The sequence below is a fragment of the Aegilops tauschii genome, chromosome 4, assembly GCF_002575655.3.
Source record: "Aegilops tauschii subsp. strangulata cultivar AL8/78 chromosome 4, Aet v6.0, whole genome shotgun sequence".
Taxonomy (NCBI): Eukaryota; Viridiplantae; Streptophyta; class Magnoliopsida; order Poales; family Poaceae; genus Aegilops; species Aegilops tauschii.
In genome coordinates, this window is record NC_053038.3 from 318734296 (window position 1) to 318754416 (window position 20121).

The window sequence follows — 20121 nt, forward strand, 5'->3', positions numbered from 1 at the left end:
AAAGTTGCTATCTATGATGATTATGGTGATGGCATGTATGCTATAAAGAATAATGATAACCATGAAACTTGTCATCATGATTTTAATTTTCAATCACATGATAGTTATTTTGTTGAGTTTGCTCCCACTACTATTCATGAGAATAAATTTGCTTATGTGGAGAGTAATAAAATTCCTATGCTTTTGGATCATGAAAAGAATGCTTTATGTGACAGTTATATTGTTGAATTCATTCATGATGATACTGAAAATTATTATGAGAGAGGAACATATGCTTGTAGGCTTCTCACAAATATCAAGTTTCCTCTCATTATGTTGAAAGTTTTGAAGTTGCACTTGTTTTGCCTTCCTATGCTAGTTGATTCTTGCTCCCATAAATTATTTGCTCACAAAATTCCTATGCATAGGAAGTGGGTTAGGCTTAAATGTGCTAGTCATATGCTTCATGATGCTCTCTTTGTGTTTCAATTCTTTACTCTTATGCGAGCGTCATTGAAATCATCATGCCTAGGTAGAAGGCATTAAAGAAAAAGCGCTTGTTGGGAGACAACCCAACATTGACCCCTACTGTTTTTGTGCTTTCACATGATTAGGATACTGTAGTAATCATGTTTTATATCTTTTGTTTCAATAAAGTGTCAAGTAAAGTCTTTGGGATAGTGTGGATATAGTTGACTTGATTCTGTGCAAAAACTGGAACTTTTGCACTCGGTCCAGGAATTTCAAAAATTCACTGGAACGTGCTTTTGATCTGAAGTTTTTATAGATGATTGATATACAAATTACCTACGTTGTCCTCATTTTTCTAAATTTTTGGAGTTACATAAGTATGGTCAAAGTTCGGGTTACTACAGACTATTCTATTTTTGACAGATTCTGTTTTTAGTGCATAGTTTGCTTGTTTTTCTAGTTTCTATGGATTATATTGCTCAATATAAATTGTGTAAATGATAAGGTACAATAGGCATTGTGTGAGAAAAATTATGAATCTTGTATTTGACAGTACCAAAGTGAATGGTTTGCTCTTTATCATACTAACCTATCTCACGAAGTTCCATTAAGTTTTGTGTGATTGAAGTTTTCAAGTTTTGGGTGAGATATCGATATGAGGAGAATAGGGAGTGACAAGACCCTAAGATAGGGGATGACCAAGGTAATATTCAAGGAGGATCCAAGCAACTAAGCTTGGGGATGCCCCGGAAGGCATCCCCTCTTTCGTCTCCAACATTATCGGTAACCTTACATGGAGCTATATTTTCTTTCGTCACATGATATGAGTATTGCTTGGAGCTTCATTATATTTTGTTTTGATTTGCTTGATGTTATTTAGAATAATGTTTTGCATCTCTCACTTCAAAAAAAATGTCAAGTATAGCCTTTGCCATGCTTATTTTGCAAGTCTATATGTGGCTGTTTGAAAACAGAAAGTTGCACGCTAGTGCGTGAATTCTTGAAAAAAGTCAGAATGTGATAAAATGTTGAATTTTTTTGCACAATAAGCTATGACAAATTTTCTACAGTGTGGTAAGTGTTCATAATTTTTGGAGTCAAATAAGTATGAATCTTCTTGCATCCTTTACAGACTGTCCTGTCTTGGCAGATTGCTGTTATGTTTGCATTGTTCGCATATGTTTACTTGTTTAATGATCCTATTTGAGGATAGGAGTATTAAATATGCAGAGGCATTTAGTATGCAATGTTAAATAATAATTTTAGTGATTTGCTACAGTAGAGAATGATAAGGTTATTGCATTGATTTATACTAACTTATCTCACGAGTTCTTGTTGAGTTTTGTGTGGATGAAGTTTTTAAGAATTAGGGAAACCGCGATATAAAAGAAATTAAGAAGACACAAAAGCGCAAACTTGGGGATGCCCAAGGCATCCCAAGATAATATTTTAAGAAGTCTCAAGCATCTAAGCTTGGGGATGCCCCGGTAGGCATCCCACATTTCTTGTTCAACAATTATCGGTTAGTATCGGTTGAGCCTAAGTTTTTGCTTCTTCACATGAGTTGTGCTATTCTGGAATGTCATTTTATTTTGCTTTTCTTGCTGTTTTAATAAAATCCTTAGATCTGAAAAGTTTTTAAATAAGAGAGAGTCCTCAAATGGCTACCCATTTACTTAACTACTCGCTTGATCTTCATTTATATCTTTTTGGAGTAGTTTGTCACTTGCTCTAGTGCTTCACTTATATCTTTTTGAGCACGGTGTGCTTTAATTTTTTTCAAGAAAAACTCTCATGCTTCACTTAGATTTATTTGAAAGTTAGTAAATTTTTGAAGAAATTCTCTCATGCTTCACTTATGTTATTTTGAGAGAAGAAAATTTTATGCTCATGTTCTTCACTTAAATTTGCTTGAGCATGTCAAAGGCAATTGCAACTTATTAAATTAGTCCCAAAGTGATAGATATTCAAGAGGGATATAATAAAACTTTCTTGAAGATCATTGGACAAAATAAATTTGATTCTTTGTAATAGTTGCGATATGAAGATAATAATATGTGAGTCATGTTGGTGAGTAATTATGCTTTAGTAAGAATATTGGTGTTAAGGTTTGCAATTCCCTATGCAAGCATGCAAGTCAATAGTTATGCAATGAAATTACATCCTACTTGTGATGCATTATTTCGGTGTTAATTATGCTTAATGCTCGCTTATGTGATTTTTCGTTTCTTGATTGGTTACTTCTCAATCTTTTTGCTAGCCTCCACTTGTACTAAGTAGAAATACTACTTGTGCATCCAAAATCATTAAACCCATAACTGAGGGAAATACTTACCGTTGCTGTGCTGCATCATCCTCTCCTCTTCGAGGAAAATAACAACGCAGATACAAGCGATCAGGCATACGTCGGATCCTCCCGCGCCTCCGATTGTAGTCACGCGCGACACGCGGTGATGCCGTGTGTCATGTCGATGGATCTGAATGGGGCACCCATCGCCAATGGAACGCTGCCAACGCTCAGGCGCCATCTAAACGACAGCCCCGCGTTCGGCGGCGCAACGATGCCTAAGTGGGCGACCCCCACCTCCTCCGCGATGAGGTTACCGTGCATCATCGCCGTGGAGACTGAGAGGTGGACGGTGGTTGCTGGTTTGGGCGTGGTGTGGGAGGTGGCGGCGGCTACTGTTGTAGGCGCAGGTGAAGATGATGGGCACACTTGGTATGGCGAGGAGGGAGTGGGTGGACACTGGTGGGGGACTAATGCTGCCATTGATGGGCCTCGGAATCCTCACTAGTGACGCATGTGGAAACCGCTGCATCGGGGGACGTGGTTGAATGACTGACAGCCTGCGACCTTCCACACGCCAACGGTACATACTTACGGTACAACTGAGTGGGCGTAAGTATGGTACGTGACACGCCGTCTATGGATGAGGTCGGCGAGCGCCAGCTTTTTAAATAATAACCGTCATATCCTTTATTATGGCTGGATATGGCGAGCGAAATTACTACGATGAATTTTGCTTCAATTTTTGTACGACTAGATAATGAATGACGAAGATTCTTCCAAGAGATGTAATCAACGCTGCCCATCACGGGTTGTACCTGTTCTGTTGCAGATGAAGCAATTATCGCGTTCGTCGATGTGTTTAGAGAAGGGTGTCTTAATGCTATTTGTTTAAAAAAAAGTATTTCGATTTAACTGAGTGCGCAACTAAAAGAAAATCAATCAGCCGGATAATGGTCTCGAAGTCTGGTCCCAGTTGACCTGTTCACCGCGATAAGCTCGACGCAAGACCAACGACTTGCCTAGCTTCGCAAGCAACGCAACCGATACCTCCGCGCCCGTCCACACGATCGCGATCCGACGGGGCCGCCGCCTCCGCGGCCGCCTGCTCTCCACAGCGACGTCGACTCGTCGATGCGGGGGCGGAGACCTAGAAATGCCGCCCTCCGCCCCCTCTTCCTCCCCAAATCCGGCATTGGCGAGCTTCCGCAATCCCCGAAAAGGTCTCAGCTCGATCGATTTTCTTGCGCACCCTCTATTTTTGTGGTTAACTTTACTGCGCGAATGTTGCGATGCTTTCGACCGTTTAGAGCTTAGGCTTTGGTTGGCCAATGGTTCGTTTATGTTTAGGATGGGGATCAGCAGATGGTTCACTTGCTTGGTTGCCAACTTGCTTTACTTACACAGCAGTACGATTTTACTGTGAAATGTTTGCTCTAAGCAGTCTATGTGTATGTGGCACGCTTTTGTTGCTATTTTGCGGAAATGCCCCCTTACTGTACTGTCTGTTACTCTGATTCTTTGCTTCTTTTAAGCCGGTTCCTGCATGCATTGCTTGCTTCAAGCCTTGTTGTATGCTCTGCAAGTCTGACAGCTTCTCATGTCGGCTGACCAATAGTACACTAGTGCCAAGTGAAATATTTGATGACTATTCCCCAATTCATAGGTTATTGTCACAGTTATCGTTTTGGTACACTATGCCTTGTATATTTGTAGCGATTTGTTTTCATAAAGTTCCCTAAAAAAGTTGGTTTCGGAAGGAGTGTTCAGGATGGCCTCTAGCGCAACTTAATTCGGGCCAAAACATTTCAATTGATTCCTTAAAAGTAAACGTTTCAATTACTAGGGAAAAAAACCCTCAGGGCATATACAGTAATTAATTCAGTATACATTATGTGTATTGCTTTGATGGATGGCAAGAGAATGACAGTTCTGTGTTGCTTGTCCGCGATGAAGTGCAGCCCTGCAAAGTAAACTGCAAAATACAATACCCCTGTCGCAATCTGTTGGTGCTAACTTGTGTTCTGGTCTTCTCTTGGCTTCACTTCTACTCCTACATTACTGCCCTGACTTAATTAATGTTTCATATTCTTGCTTCTTCCCTGTCCATTGTAACTTTGATGCTCCGTGTTTCTGGGGTTGCAGTATATGTATTTGCACACGATCAATTAGTTACTGCTTTGGTTTCAGTTGTGACAGGTCGCAATGGCCGTCCCAAGAAGGTCTTTGGATGGCAGGTTGTTCTGGGTGCTGGGCCTTGTTTGTGCCATGTATCAGATATTTTTTGTTCGGTCAGCAGCGGGTCAAACAGCACAGTTGAGTGTGAATGCTTCACCTCAGAATACTCAGATGATTCCTGAGAATATGTTTGGCATCTTTTTCGAGGTCAGGTTAATTTTTAACTGTTGATTCATACATTGATTTTGAGTAGTTATATGGGCCACATGTACTAGTAAATTCGTTCTCATACCCTATCAACACCATGCCTGTGCAGAGAGGGGCATGCTTTGACAACGTTGGACTATTTACTTGGCCAACTCAACAAACTCTGTGTTAGATGGCTACATATAGCCAACTGCAGCCCGCATAACATATTTGTATGATTGTGTGTTACTTTTGCGTGTATAATTCACGGGCTGTAGAATTGCAACAAATAGATGTAATTCAGGATTTCAATTAGTGATTACCCATGACTGTTTTCTGCAACTGAGGGACAATTTATTTGTGGCGAGACTAGCCAGCAAACCTGTTGGCTGCTTATTTCTCTAAAAGAATTCATGAAGCCGAACCTTGTAATATAGTGTTAGAGGTTATTTAGTTTTTGTACTTGGTTGAGGATTGTTGCTTATTATTGGTTTTACTTGTAGGAGATTAACCATGCTGGGGCTGGTGGGTTGTGGGCCGAACTTGTAAATAATAGAGGTAATGTGTTCTGATATCTGAGGTGTCAAAGATTTACATGCACTTTGGCTTGTCTGATTGAAGTGGGTGCTCGTCATTTTGGCACTTCTTTGCGTATTACCTGGCATAGTTCAAAATTTTCACTTATAGTTAGTTTCCAGGGAAATTACTGCAGGGTCATAATCCTCTTTGCTCGAATTAACTGCTACTGATCTCTTTTGTAACTGTAAATTGTTTAATGAAAAGCTACTGACTAATTGTCTGTCTCATTCTGTTAATTACAGCTCTGTTACAACATTAGGTATTAGCGGCGACTAATCATTTATACATAATTCTTGTATGTGGTGAAGAATTGTTTAGAGGACATGCAATTAGAAGTAGATAATGAGCTAAACATTCTGTCCTACATTTGTGTGGTTCCCTTATGTTGGTTCTGTTTTATGTGCAAATCTCTAACAATTTAAGTTGCAGGTTTTGAAGCTGGTGGTCCTAATACGCCTTCAAACATTGACCCATGGTTGATAATTGGAGATGAATCGAACATTATTGTTGCAACCGACCGCTCATCCTGTTTTGCAACTAATCCAATCGCACTTCGGATGGAAGTACTTTGTGAATCTAGTGGAAATGATGTCTGCCCACCAGGAGGTGTCGGTATTTATAATCCTGGTTTCTGGGGCATGGTATGGCTTTTACTTATCTAATCCAAATTCAGGATTCTGAACCTCATGTGACTTGAGCTTTTCTCATTTTCCATATACCTATTTAATACCAAGAGACAAGATATTAAGATCCATTAAACCTAGATCTTTTGCAGTCAATACTCATTAGTGACACACTGCTCACTGCATTAGAGTTGATACAGTATCTGTTATTTTCTTCTTCCTTTTAGGCTTTTATATGTGATCAATATAAGTTTGTTTCGAGTATAACAATAAGAATTGCTTTCGCTACCATGGTTGTAGAATATTGAGGAAGCGAAGGTTTATAAAGTCAGCATGTACATCATGTCATCAGACTCCATGGATCTAACAGTTTCCTTGACAAGTTCAGATGGTCTTCAGAATCTAGCTGCTTATACCATCACGTAAGCAATATTGTGGTTTAATTTACCTACAGTTCAGCATTTATTATTACAACTATGGCTCTCTCCGTGTAATGGATGTTTGTTCTAATTCTTTCTTCTGTAGTGCTGATAAGGAAGATTTTAAAGAGTGGACGAAGGTTGAGTTTGATCTGCAATCAAGTGAAAGAAATCCTAACTCAAGGCTTCAGCTTACAACCAGAACAAGTGGCATTGTTTGGTTTGATCAAGTATCACTTATGCCATCTGAGACTTACATGGTAATTTATTTTCCAATTATTATCTGGATATCGTCCTTTTCCTTTTGTATCATAACAGATGGCATGTTTCGACTGCGAAGTTCCCTTGCATCCACAAGAATTGAGAAACACAACATAGCAGTAAATATATATTCGATTATGCAACAACTATTTATGTTTCAATTATGATTTCAGATATCCATATTTTTTAATGACTCAATGAACTTAAGTTATTTGTCCATGGATAGCTTTGATTCTGTAAATACGAAATTCTGTTGTGCTGTTTCAGTTATCATGTCATAAATAAATCTAAACATTTAATAACCTGAGACCAGAGTTCTCACTAAACTTAGTTTGCGTACATGTATACGTATTGTTCAGCAAGCAGTTCTAGTAGTTCGCATTCAAATGTTTCTTAATACAGGTGCATTGGTCATAATTAAAATTGCACGGTGTACTTTTATGATACTTTTACCCCTGGAAATATCCACAAGATATCGAGTTATCTATTTGTGTATCTTTTGTAGCATTATCAATTTGTTCTTAATTTGCATATGACATATAATATTATCTAGAGTTTCCAACGTTGATTACAATGTATCTTTCGATCATTTTCCTTTTCAGCGGCATGGTTATCGTAAAGATCTTGCGTCTATGCTGGCAAATCTAAAGCCTAAAATTTTGAAATTCCCAGGTTTGTCACTGTTCTTTTCATCTTTCATCTGTGATTCATATCAAAAGGTGAAGATATTATGCCTTGTAGTTAATATGTGGTAGAAGTTCCACGATTTTTTGCACTACAAGATTGTACAGTGTACTGTGAATATTGTACAATTTCTATGTCTAAAAGTCAGCTTACGTGTTCAAGTATTCAATGACATATGTTAATTGTTCTTTTTTCTCAACCATGTATTTCTGCACTTAAGAGTACAATATTAGACTGGGTAGACTCGTGGTAACGAACTAAACTAGTACTTCCTCCGTCCCACAATGTAAGACGTTTTTGCAAGCCATTTTAGCTTGCAAAAGTGTCTTATATTATGGGACGGAGGGAGTACTATATTAGATACATATTCTTCTCTCTATCACTATATGTGCTATGACTGAACGAAGATACCTTGTAAAATTATAAGCAACTGATACTATCAGTTGCCACTGAATCATCTTGGTTGACACAAAACTTCTTCACACACAGTTTATGGGTTTGGCATAACAAACTGCATGAACATGATTTACTACGCGGATAAAAGTTCACTCTAGAAAGATTTTTTTTTCGTTTTCTTGCTTCAAATGCTCTGGCAGCATACCAAACAGGCTATTGGCGCTTAGGTGTTTTTGAGGTTTCAAATAATCATTTGATTTTTCCCTCAGTATATGTAGCTGTGGTTGGTAGATTTTGTAACATAAACTGTATAAAGAAGTTGTGTGTCGAACAACATGATTCAGTGGCAAGTAGTAATAGTCAGTATAGTAAGCTCTGATAAAAAGATTTTGTAACATAAGGTTAAAACTAAGAAAATAGGTTAAAGCTCAGTTATGATTAAACATTGATTTCTGGAGATTGATAGTATGCTGATTACATGTTTTAGGTGGAAACTATGTCATGGGAAACTATCTGTCAAATGCATTTCGCTGGAGTGAAACTGTTGGACCCTGGGAGGAGAGACCTGGTCATTTTAATGATGTTTGGGGCTACTGGACTGATGATGGACTTGGATTCTTTGAGTTCCTTCAAGTGAGTAAAAAACCCTACTGCTTGACTTCGATCTGGAAATCGTCAGACAATTGCAAACAGTCTAAAGCTGAGATTTGTTATTTTATTACTGTAGTTAGCAGAAGACCTTGGTGCTTGCCCAGTTTGGGTGGTCAATGATGGTAATTACTATGTGTAGGAAGTAAAAATGATTGTTTGCTAATCTGGTGATGTGATCAATTCTTTTCATTGTGGCAGGGGCTAGCCGAAATGAACAAGTGCCATCTGCCACAATAGCTGCTTTTGTAAAGGTATGTTCTTGAATATTGTTATACATTTTTTCACGTGCCATGGTCTATATCTATTCCTCCCTTAGTAGGTTTTCTTATTTTCTGAGCATTAATCTAACAAAGTAAAAATTACGATGCCTGTTTACTCTCTTTACTGAATTTATTCTCCAATACTAAGGAAAGGATTACACGATAAATGAACGATCCATTTATTTTAAAAGCCATCTCAGTAAAGAACCAAGTAGAATAGAAAATCAAATACAGGCATAATCTTGTCACTAGGATTCAGAAATGGCATCCCTAGGGTGAATAGTCAGAATGGAATCTGCTAAATATAATCATATATGTGTGCTTACGCAATGTTTTTTTGGAAACAAGTGCATATGGCTAATTACTATATTTGGATGCATAATTGAACAATTACTTGGTCTATATTCTATCTGTTACTACAAATCTCGAATGTCTAGGCTACAGTCTGGCGTGAATATCCGGGAAATGACTAAATATATGTCAAAAGTCAACATGAATACATATTTCTTACATGCCTAGCTGAAGGGTGCCATGCATAATGATCTTAATTAGGATTGCGAGATTAAGTGATGTTTCTTAACATACTTGTTTCCATTTGTAAGAAATTGTTGTTATTTGAATTTCTTTGCTTTTGCAGGATGTTGTTGACGGTATTGAGTTTGCGAGGGGAGACCCTGGGACTTCATGGGGTTCAGTTCGTGCAGCAATGGGACACCCAGAGCCCTTTCAGCTTAATTATATTTCTATGGGAAATCAGGAATGCTCAATGCACTACTATAAAGGTTAATTTATATATCTCTTGGTTTCTTCACATTTTCTCCATGGATGGCCATACAGGAAAGCAACCTTTATCGAAGCTGCTTTTTTTAGAGAATTACCGCAAGTTCTATTCTGCAATAAAAGCATCCTACCCAGATATCAAAATCATATCCAGCTGTGATAGATCTACCATTTCACCGGTCGAACCTGCTGATCTGTATGATGTTCATGTAAAGACTGTTGCTTGGTCTTCACTTAGATAAAGTATATATATTCAGCTTTAAATAAATGAATAATATGTTGGCAATGTTTGACATCCGCTCTGTGGTAGGTCTATACCTCATCTGGTGATATGTTTTCCAAATCTAGCATGTTTGACAGCACACCCCGAGGTGGACCGAAGGTACGAGCTGTGCTTCTATTAACATCAATTCTCATCCTCACAACTAACCGGTACCCTGTGTAAATTTTAGGCAATTGTTAGTGAATATGCTGTGACCGGAAATGATGCTGGCCGAGGAACACTAGTAGCTGCTTTAGCTGAAGCTGCATTTCTTATTGGATTAGAAAGAAACAGGTCCTTGTATTCTACTTCTGGTTTGGCATCATGGCGATGATAGCAGTCATTTTGAACTTGTGTGTTTTACCAACTTTTTCTACGCAGCGACGCTGTTGAAATGGCAAGTTGTGCTCCACTCTTCGTAAATGACAATGATCGCAGGTAAATGATTCAACTCTATGAATCAATAAATCAGTCAGTGTACTTCTGAAACCGTGCCACAGTTTGTCTACGTGAAGTTAAGCTAAAATTTTGGATAATCCATTGACTTGAATTCTGTAGAGAGAAATACACTCGTACATCATTACAATTTTCCTACTGATGCCTGTGCCATCCATGAAAATACGTTTGTGCTTAATAATAGGTGGAGTCCAGATGCCATAGTCTTCAACTCATGGCAGCACTATGGATGTCCAAACTACTGGATGTTACACTTCTTCAAGGAGTCAAGCGGCGCGTCACTTCATCCATCTACCATTCAAGTATCGAACTATAACCAACTGGTCGCATCGGCTATCACGTGGCAGAATTCTAAAGATGGAAATACCTACCTAAAAATAAAGGTGCATTTATTCCCTTGTCCGGGAATTAAACTGAGCTGATGAAAATTGAAATAACCAAATCCGTTTATGTCAGGTTCTCAATTTCGGCAACAAGGCTATAGATCTTAGTATCTCTATAACTGGGCTGGAGAATGAGATTCAGACATTTGGATCCGTAAAGACGGTACTTACATCTGGTTCTCTACGGGATGAGAACTCCTTCCAGCAACCAGACAAGGTATGCTACATTGACTTGTTTCCGGTGACCGCAAACTGAATTTGATGCGAGAATTGTTCTGTCTTAGATTAGTAGCTGTAGTGGTGCTTGTAAATTTGCAATGTTTATAATGCTTTGTCTTGAACTTTTGTTTGGCATGCAATAGGTGGTGCCGGTGGAAAGCCCGATAAGCAATGCGAGGGAGGAGATGAGCCTTGTACTGGATCCGTACTCCCTCACCTCGTTTGATCTCCTCTTGGACCTGAAGTCAAGCTTGCAGATGATGCATTCAGTCCCGGAGTCAAGCTTGCATTCAAGTATGTGAATACAGAAAGGAATGTGATAGACGAGAGAGCCGTCTCTCAATGCAAAACATGAATTTGGATTAAACATAAACTTAATATGGCCGTGTGTGGATGTATACATTAACACGCAGGTTAAAGGGCAAGTGATTATGATTGTCGATATGGTTCAGACTAAAGCTTAAGAACATATCCTCCGTCGTAGTCTAGGTGGTTAGGATACTCGGCTCTCACCCGAGAGACCCGGGTTCAAGTCCCGGCGACAGAATTTTTTTGGAGGCGGCTTCATACCGTTTTTGGCGAAAAAGATTTCCTATATTTTTGAAAGGAACTGCGTCCTTGAAACGACAGTATTGACAAACATGTCGAAAATATTCTCAATCATTGACGCGCACCACTACGGCAGAGGTTTCCTCTTTCCTTGGCAGTCGTGCTCGTGGCCATCCTAATAAGGGAATCTATTCTTAACCCGCTCCCAATTTTAAAATTACAAATTTCTCGCTCGCTTCCTTCCTAATCCCGGCAGGAGGAGAATCCTTCCCTCGCGGCCACCAAAGCACCGGCAGGCAGGCAGGCAGCCACCGCCTCTGCCCCGCTCCCCCCAACGCCCGCCCATGGCTCCGGCTCCGGCGTCCAGCGGCCGCATCCGGCCGTGGCTGGTGGTTGGCGACCTGGTCCTGGCGGTGCTGTGGGTGTGCGCGGGCGCGCTGGTGAAGCTGGCCGTGTACAACGTGCTCGGACTTGGGGGCCGCCCGGAGGGGGAAGCCGCCAAGGTCTCGCTCTCTGTCGTCTACATGTTCCTCTTCGCCTGGCTTGAATCCGCCACCGGCGGCGCCTCCTACAACCCGCTCACTGCCATCTCCGGCGCCCTGGCCTCCCGCGGTGGCATCGCCCTCTACCTCTTCACCGTCTTCGTACGGGTCCCTGCGCAGGTGATTAGTCGCTCTGTCTCGTCCTTTTATCTCTCTATATATTAATATTAATATACTTGAGACTTGAGAGGAACATTTACCTGTTCTTTTCAAGAGAGGAGCCATCACAATCTGACCAGTACCTATTTGAGGGCCATATGATCTTATAATATACTAGTATCTCATAACCAATCCATGAGTTATTTTCGTTGCTACACTATGCTACCATCAACACACATTTGTTCGATATTGGACAGCTTTGTTACAACGGGCAGGCAGCTATAGCAAGTGGTGCCAAAAAGCCAGAATCTGAACATGACACCAGTATTTGACCACATTATGGATGCCCTAAGCTAATACGTAGTACTACTATATTTTTCGCTTTTATGTTATGGGCACACGTGGATACATTTAATGTTATAAAGAACAGAAAGGCTTAATGCAGTACTATTACACTGTGGTCAATTTTGTCACTTCAGATGTGATATAGATTGATAGCGTAACATAACATCTGTGTTGGCATTGGCAAGTAGATGATTTTCTAGAGATTGGGCAAGAGACAGCATATATCATGTGTTACGAAACTTTCTGTTTTTGTTCAAATGATGAAATCGGATGGGAGGGGAGAGATGAACCATCAGATCTATTTAATTCATGTTGAACAATAGATGTTTCATACTCTCTCTGTTGCAAGAAAGATGTTTCATGCTTTTATTTGATCCGCAAACCGTAGAACAATAGTTCTACGGTATAATTTTCATATATTATCAATAGTATGTTACAAGGGGAAAGGAAAAAAAAGAAAGGCCTGAGAGGCCAAAACAGAGTTAGGGGCTAGCCAATGCCTGCTCTTGGAAAAAAAAACATGATTTACAGGTTGCTATATATCCACTGGTGAAAGGCATGAACATGCTTCTCTTTTATTTTGAATAGCAACAACTTGAGATCTTGCTTGATGTAATATCTCCAGGCCTGAAGATATCTTTGGAGATGTTTCATACTTTTGGAGGGGAAAGATGCTTCTTTCCTTTTTTGAAAAATGGTCATTTTTCTCTTTGGCTGATCTGCCTGTTTCTTGTAGCCATGTTGATTTATGGATCTGCACGTCTGTCTAACATTTGACGTTGTTTGGTTATCAGGTGATTGGGGCGGTTATTGGAGTGATGCTCATGCGATTTGCATTCCCTAAAGTAGGTAAAGGAGCTGCGTTAAGCGTCGGTGTTCATCATGGGGCTTTAACTGAAGGACTGGCAACCTTAATGGTTGTTATGGTGTCATTGACACTTAAAAAGAAAGAACAGGGGTTCTTTGTGAAGACATGGATTGCCAGCATTTGGAAAATGACGATTCATATCCTTAGCTCAGATATGACTGGAGGAATTATGAACCCTGCATCTGTAAGTGTTATCTACACCTAATGTCATGAGACTCTTGTAGAAATTAACCTCTTGAACTTGAAGTACAACACATGTGCATAACTTCGATACGAATCTAGTACAAATCATCGAAATAGTATGCATACACATATATGGCAGCACTAATTTTGTTCTGGTTGCCAGTACATTTCTGCTAGCCAGCACTCCATAATATTATGTTCCGCTGCAATGTGTGGTGATCAGTTGATATGTGAAATGTTCATATCATCCAAGTGTACCATGGTGATATCAAACTTTGGCCATAAAATCAAACAGTTTGTAAGTTGTCTAAACGGTTTTACATGCATACATTTTTCTTGTCATCTCAAAGATGTTGCATTGATGCTTTCGATTACTTCAAAAAGGTCATGGTATATCACACCAACTAACAGTTTGACAGATGTTCACTGCTAGCAAATACTCCGTCCGTTCCAGAATATAAGGTGTATTGATTTCCGTGCAAGTCAACCATTTGAATATTTGACCAAGATTATAGAATAAAATAACGATATCCGCAATTCCTAATAGATAAAATATGAAACTACTCCCTCCGTCCCATAATATAAGAACGTTTTTCAAACTGTTTTAGTTTTAAAAACGTTCTTGTATTATGGGACGGAGTACTTTTTATGATGGTTCAAGTGATATATATTTCGTATTGTGAATGTTGACATATTTTTATTAAAATACGGTCAAACTTGCACTCATTTAACTTCTGAAAAAACAAATACACCTTATATAAAGGACGGAGGGAGTAGCTATCGAACTTAGTGATAAACCATGAATGTGTTTTTATTCACAGTAGAGTAACACCTGACATGCATTTTTAGCTTGCTACATCTAATTCTTGAGATTGAACTTCAGTTATCTAATGATTCACTTGTGTTATATTCTGCAGGCCTTTGCTTGGGCCTATGCTCGTGGAGATCACACATCATTTGACCACCTACTGGTATATTGGCTCGCACCCCTCCAAGCAACCCTTGTAGGAGTATGGGTGGTTACCTTCTTAACTAAACCCAAGAAGACCAAGGAGCAAGAAGCAGATAAAAACAAGAACAAAAAGGAATAGACTTCAGGAAGCGAGCCATCGCCTGGTTGGGGAGTGGATGTACATACAGTACCAGCGCCTGGGTTGAAGTCCTCATGGACTTGAATTTAGGTTCTATTTGGCTTTCCTTCAAGTATTCCTTCAAAGAAAGAAGAAGGAACATTGTTATTGTGGGAGTGGTGTCCACCATTTTTTCTGGAGCAAGAACTCCAGATCATATTATCATTAATTATTCTAAAATGTTCATCTGTCAGCATGTTGAAGCCTCCTTAATGTGTACTCCCTCCGTCCGGAAAAGCTTGTCCCAAGCTTGTCTTTCAAATGGATGTGTCTAGCACCAAGTTGGTGCTAGATACATCCATTTGAGGGTCAAGCTTTTTCGGACGGAGGGAGTATTACCTCTGTTCCAAATTACTTGACTTTTTAGTGTTGGATACATCCGTATCTAGACAAATCTAAGACGAGTAATTCGGGGCGAAGGGAGTACGTTTTTTTTATGTGTGCTAAAATGTTCCAGGCATATTTTGGGAAACAGTAGGGAGGAGATGATACAACTCAATTGTGATCAAGACTGTTGAACCCATCACCTGTCTTGCACTGACTGACAATTGACATTTTGTGTTCCTACAATTTATCAGTGTGTCCTGCAAGTCTCATTCTACATAGCGAGACTGGAAATGCAGTGTGGTCTAGGTCCTCTAGTTTCTAGAAAACCAATCAGTTTATATTTAGAATATCGTTGGCAATATACGCTGGGAGTTACCATAAGTTAATACTCCTATATGAGTGGTGAATACACATGAATAACAAAACATTCAGCACATATGATGGAGCTAACAGCCTAACAATGACAGCTGTTTCAACACCTATACAGCTGCTAGTTTTCTTTAAATTGCATCGGTTGGTTATCAGCAGAAACTCTCTAAATTAAAACTGATGGATGTTAGTATAGAAAATCTGGTTGGGCCAGTGATGATGTTGGCAACTGACTACCTTTTGTAGTATTGTCGCTGCAGTTCAGCCATCCTGCTATCAGACAATTACTAACCTGAAAATTCGACCATGTTCTCCTTTTTCAGTCTAATAATTATCAAGTGCCCACACACATCCAATTCTGGAAGATTCCTTTGAATTATTTCATGCTTTATCCCATATACTCCTATACCATCCAATTGGTTTATTCGGGTTGAATAATCCATATCCATATGTATTTGTACAACGGTTTTGCTATATGCTGTTCGACTAAAAATATTGTAGACTTATGATTTTCTTCATGCAGGGTTAAGAAAGAAAGAACTGGAATTACTAGCTCCTGTATTTATTTGTCTTTCTTCAGTTAACTAGCTCCTCTGTGTATTTGTACTTAGAAATTGGAGCTAAAGCAGAAAAGAATTCCCCGCTCCAAAATGGGGCTGCAAGGGAAGGTGTAATGGGCCCGTTCTTGTGGTCCAGGTCCATGTGCTATGTTTCCTGTCTGTCTACAGGGAGGGCATGCGGCCCCTTCAAAAGGTGTTTAACGTCCTTCTCCTGCTGCTGGTGGCCCAATGCAGACCCACTACGCTCGTGCTATTAATTTGTTCTGTCATTGCTTCTCATTTGCACTTTCTCTTTTCTTTTCTTGGTGTGAGATTACTCTCTAGCGGTTTCAATAATACAACAAATAGAAACATAACTTGTACACAAATAGAAAAATGGGAGAAGGCGCAGCTTGGTATCATCCTGACATGATCATTATCGTCATTATTATCATTTTACAAAAAAAAGGCATGATTGTTATCTTGCACATGCATCTACTTGCTATTGCCACTGCATTTTTATCATCGACGCTATTGAGTCTCCAGATCGTGGATCGGATCTGTTTATGCTGACGAGTACGCTTTGGATGCGACCGAGACATGTTGCTTGACAGTTTAGGATGACCAAGATGCAATTTTAAGATGTGGAGTAGAATTTATAGAACTCATTTTGACCAGGACTCATAGCATCATTCAAGTAAATACAAATTAAGATCGTCCTCAAATGGTTCCTCGCAAAGAAAAACAAAAGAATCCTCAAATGATTGAGAAAGAAATGGAACGTTGGATTGTGTCAAAACGCTCGCACATGTTTGCGCGATCACTGAAGCAGCTGGAACCTCCAATTCACGGCTCGTATATCATGGTCCTGACTAGAAATAAAAGCTGGAGTACGATGTATAGTACTTTTTTTTTCTTGAGAGAGAGAGAAAAGGCTGCGCAGCACGGTAGTGCGCGTCAGTTGTCAAGACGTCCAGTCCATGAATGTCCCGGGCTGGCAATCACTAGGACATACGTAGAGTACACTACTAGTACTGCAGTCCTTGGTGATAATATATTCTAAGGTAATATGGTGTGGCAATCTAAGCTACTCCCTCCATTCGTAAATATGTTTTTTTAAGATTTTAGTATAGACTATGTATGGATATATCTAGATGTATTTTAGAGTGTAAATTCATCCATTTTATTTCGCATTACTTTATATTGAGATCTTTAAAAATACTTATATTTAGGAGGAGGAAGTAGTACTCTATAATGAGCTGGGAATATCAGCTTCTTCCGGTCCGGTTGCATGTGCTTGGAGCAGCAATTAACTGGAGATGGTCCTCCATGTTGTTCGTCTGATGATGCAAAATCAAACGGTCGAGGGAGGATGACAGTACATCCCAAAGCTTAAAATGGTGCTGCGCGCAGGCATTCGGAAATTTGTCCATCGCGCAGCTACTCGACAACGACGACAAGTCGATCGTATTCGCAGGGTATGCTCTGTGAAGCGGACAAAACTCAAATGAGAATTCTGCTCCGGCTCTTCGTGTACGGACACTCGGTCCATGCTAGTGGTACAGCGACCTGCATGATACAGTACACCCGAGATGGCAACTCCGTCGGCCGTACAATACAGGACGTCTGCACACGCCGGCCGTGTCGCGGTGCGTCTGCCACAGCCTGCAAGTTTTGACCGCAGCCGCGCGCAAGTGAAGTGAAGAATGTTAGAGCATCTCCAGCCGTTGGCCCCAGGTGGCTCGAAAAATCGTCGCCTGTGGGCGAATCGGCGCTAAAATCGGCCTGGAGGTGACCGGGTTCCCACCCGACGCTCCAGGGTCGGCCTCCAGGCGTCTATTTTAAACTTTTTTGAACATTAATTCGATTAAAATTCGGCGGACGGGACAAATATTCGGTGAAACAGTAGACTTCGGCGAACTGAAATAGTTTTTTACATAGATAAAATAAAATACTTAAAAAAACACAAGAGGCCGCGACTACAGGCCGAATAACGCGCTGAGAGAGGCGAAGTCGCTGACGTCGTCGTCGCCGCCGTTGTCCTCGTCGTCCTTCTCCTCCTTCACGCGGCCGCCCCTGCTGGACCCCTGCCCGGGGTCGCCCTGGCGGACCGGTGGCGGCACGTCGTCGTCGCTGTCATCGTTGAGGAGGACGACGCCTCCCTCGTCGCGGCCACGGCGCCAAGCGGCGAACTGCTCTAGGGCGAGGTGCTGGCGCTCCAGCTCCGTCCGCGCCCAGTCTTCGCGCGCCCACTTCAAGGCCGTCGCGTCGTCGAGCTCCGCCTTCACGCCGACGAGCCCTGGCTCCGTCTTCACGGCAGCGAGCCCTGGCTCCGTCTTCACGGCGGCGAGACCCGACTCCGTCTTGGGCTTGACGACGCGGGGAGCCGAGGAGGAGGCGCGCCGGCCGAGCGGCGTCGCCGCGGGCTCGGGCTTGGCCTTGACGCTGAACAGCGCCGACGACCCGGAGGAGTGGGAGGAGGAGCGGGAGGAGGAACAGGAGGAGGAAGAAGAGGAGCCGGCCCTCCTCGGCATCCATTGCCCGCCGATCCGGCGAGCGACCGGGGCGGCAGGGTACGTCAACGGCGGCTCGTTGCCGCCCTCGAGGTGCTGGAGGACGGCGTGGAGCGTGCGGCCGGGGCGCCCCACCACAGGCGGCAGCCTTCGCTGTTCTTGGTCCCCGCCCACGCCTCGTGGTTGCTGGCGGCGTACTGCGGGAGGGCCCGCTGCTCCTCCGTCAGCGACGCCCGCACGCGGTTGACCTCGTCGGCGAAGTAGTCGGCTTGCACGGTGACGTTGGGCAGTGGGGGGGATGGGGACGCCACCAATGCTGAGCTTCCACCGACCCGGTGCGCGCATGTCGGGAGGCGCCGGGATTTTGGCCTCGAACATCAAGTGGGCTTCCCACTCGTGCAACGAGCGGCGGCCGAATCCATTGGCCGCCGCCCCATCGCCGGGGAACCTCTCGCCCATCGTAGCGGCTAGGCACAGGGAGAGAGGGGAGGAACGTCGGCGGCGGCTGCGCACGGGGAGAGAGAGGAAGAGCTCGACGGTTGTGGGCGGGGTGCGGCCACCGGCGAGGGGAGGCGCTGCTTTATATTGAGGCCGGGGGTGGGCGCCGTGTGTACGCGTGGCGGGAGGGGGGCGTTGCCACGCCGCCCATGAGGAATCAATGAAAGGCGGACCGACGGCAGCCTTGGCATTGATTCCCCGCGGGAAACCGAGGCATTGTGAGGACGACGAGGCGGGGGTCGCTGACTTGGCGGGCCCGCAGTTCGTTCGCGCCAAAATCGCTTGACCCGGCGCCCCCGGGCGCCCCCCAGCGCGCCGGGTTCGGCCTGGGTCCGCTGGCGCCAGTTTCGGCCCAAACCGGCGAAAAAAGGCTCCTGGTGATGCGACTGGGCCGATTTTGGGCGCCGGCGCTAAAAAATCGCATGTGGGGCCTGTTGGGGGCGCGGCTGGAGATGCTCTTAGAGCATATACTGCCGAACCTCTCAAACCCGTCTCATACGCGTGGACGGGCCGTCCGGTCACGTTTTTTTGACCCAGACGAATGTTTTAAATGGGCCTCAAACGCCCGTGCTGACCGGCACCCCATATCTAGCCCAAATATAGGGCGGATATGGGGCGTCCGGGCGCGCCCGCCACGTCGGTATGACGGCGGGGTCCCACGTGGAAATGTTCAAAAATCCGGCGGTCCGACACCGCGGGGTGAACGCCGCGTGGCGCCGCTCTGGCTCGCCGTCCAAGACCAAATCTGGCTATTTAAGCCGGCCGGCGTCCCGCAACCCCAACCCATCTCCCTCCCCCCCTCTCCGCACCGTCAGTCCGAGGCCATCCACCTCCTCTATCTCCTGCTCCGGCGCTCTGCCCACAGTCGGACGCTACGCCCACGCTCCAGCACTCCGTCATGGTCCGAAGCAAAATCACCTACTACGCCATGCTGACGCAAGAGCGCCGCTATGAGATCCAGCAGGAGATCCGGGCAAGGCAAGCCGCGCGCGCTGCCCGCATCGCTGTCGGGCTGCCTCCAGACTCGCCGGAGCCGGAGGAGGAGGAGGAGGAGGAGCAGCCGAGGGAAGAGGAGGAGGAGATGG

At 43.0% G+C, this 20121-nt stretch overlaps 2 protein-coding genes and 1 non-coding gene across 4 annotated transcripts; all 3 read left to right on the forward strand.

The window, feature by feature from the left end:
• Positions 1 to 3703: 3703 nt before the first annotated feature.
• LOC109762520 (alpha-L-arabinofuranosidase 1) lies at positions 3704 to 11518 on the forward strand. 2 transcript variants are annotated; one of them, XM_020321379.4, is made up of 18 exons: positions 3704 to 3960; positions 4928 to 5122; positions 5605 to 5659; positions 6110 to 6321; positions 6604 to 6725; positions 6829 to 6982; positions 7586 to 7655; positions 8551 to 8696; positions 8791 to 8836; positions 8913 to 8965; positions 9612 to 9756; positions 9845 to 9963; positions 10065 to 10136; positions 10207 to 10310; positions 10398 to 10454; positions 10657 to 10855; positions 10929 to 11072; positions 11218 to 11518. In XM_020321379.4, exons 2-18 carry the CDS (start codon positions 4943 to 4945, stop codon positions 11374 to 11376), a joined length of 2037 nt encoding a protein of 678 aa, XP_020176968.1. In that variant the 5' UTR covers positions 3704 to 3960; positions 4928 to 4942; the 3' UTR covers positions 11377 to 11518. The 2 variants fall into 2 exon arrangements, with proteins under 2 accessions (XP_020176968.1, XP_020176969.1); XM_020321380.4 differs by having other exon boundaries at positions 3773 to 3960; positions 4937 to 5122.
• Positions 11519 to 11548: 30 nt separating this feature from the next.
• Positions 11549 to 11621, forward strand: TRNAE-CUC (transfer RNA glutamic acid (anticodon CUC)). The gene has a single exon. It is a non-coding gene; the product is annotated as a tRNA-Glu (tRNA).
• Positions 11622 to 11652: 31 nt separating this feature from the next.
• On the forward strand, positions 11653 to 14983 carry LOC109762521 (aquaporin SIP2-1). The gene is made up of 3 exons (XM_020321381.4): positions 11653 to 12285; positions 13404 to 13661; positions 14578 to 14983. The coding sequence occupies exons 1-3, from the start codon at positions 11968 to 11970 to the stop codon at positions 14749 to 14751; spliced, it is 750 nt and encodes a 249-aa protein (XP_020176970.1). The 5' UTR covers positions 11653 to 11967; the 3' UTR covers positions 14752 to 14983.
• Positions 14984 to 20121: the final 5138 nt, after the last annotated feature.

Coding starts and splice junctions, on each gene's coding strand:
- LOC109762520 (XM_020321379.4), top strand. CDS start 4,943: ATGGCCGTCCCAAGAAGGTCTTTGGATGGCAGGTTGTTCTGGGTGCTG. Junction 5,660..6,109: donor CGAACTTGTAAATAATAGAG/GTAATGTGTTCT, acceptor TTTAAGTTGCAG/GTTTTGAAGCTGGTGGTCCT. Junction 10,856..10,928: donor ATACCTACCTAAAAATAAAG/GTGCATTTATTC, acceptor CGTTTATGTCAG/GTTCTCAATTTCGGCAACAA.
- LOC109762521 (XM_020321381.4), top strand. CDS start 11,968: ATGGCTCCGGCTCCGGCGTCCAGCGGCCGCATCCGGCCGTGGCTGGTG. Junction 12,286..13,403: donor TCGTACGGGTCCCTGCGCAG/GTGATTAGTCGC, acceptor TTTGGTTATCAG/GTGATTGGGGCGGTTATTGG. Junction 13,662..14,577: donor GAATTATGAACCCTGCATCT/GTAAGTGTTATC, acceptor TATATTCTGCAG/GCCTTTGCTTGGGCCTATGC.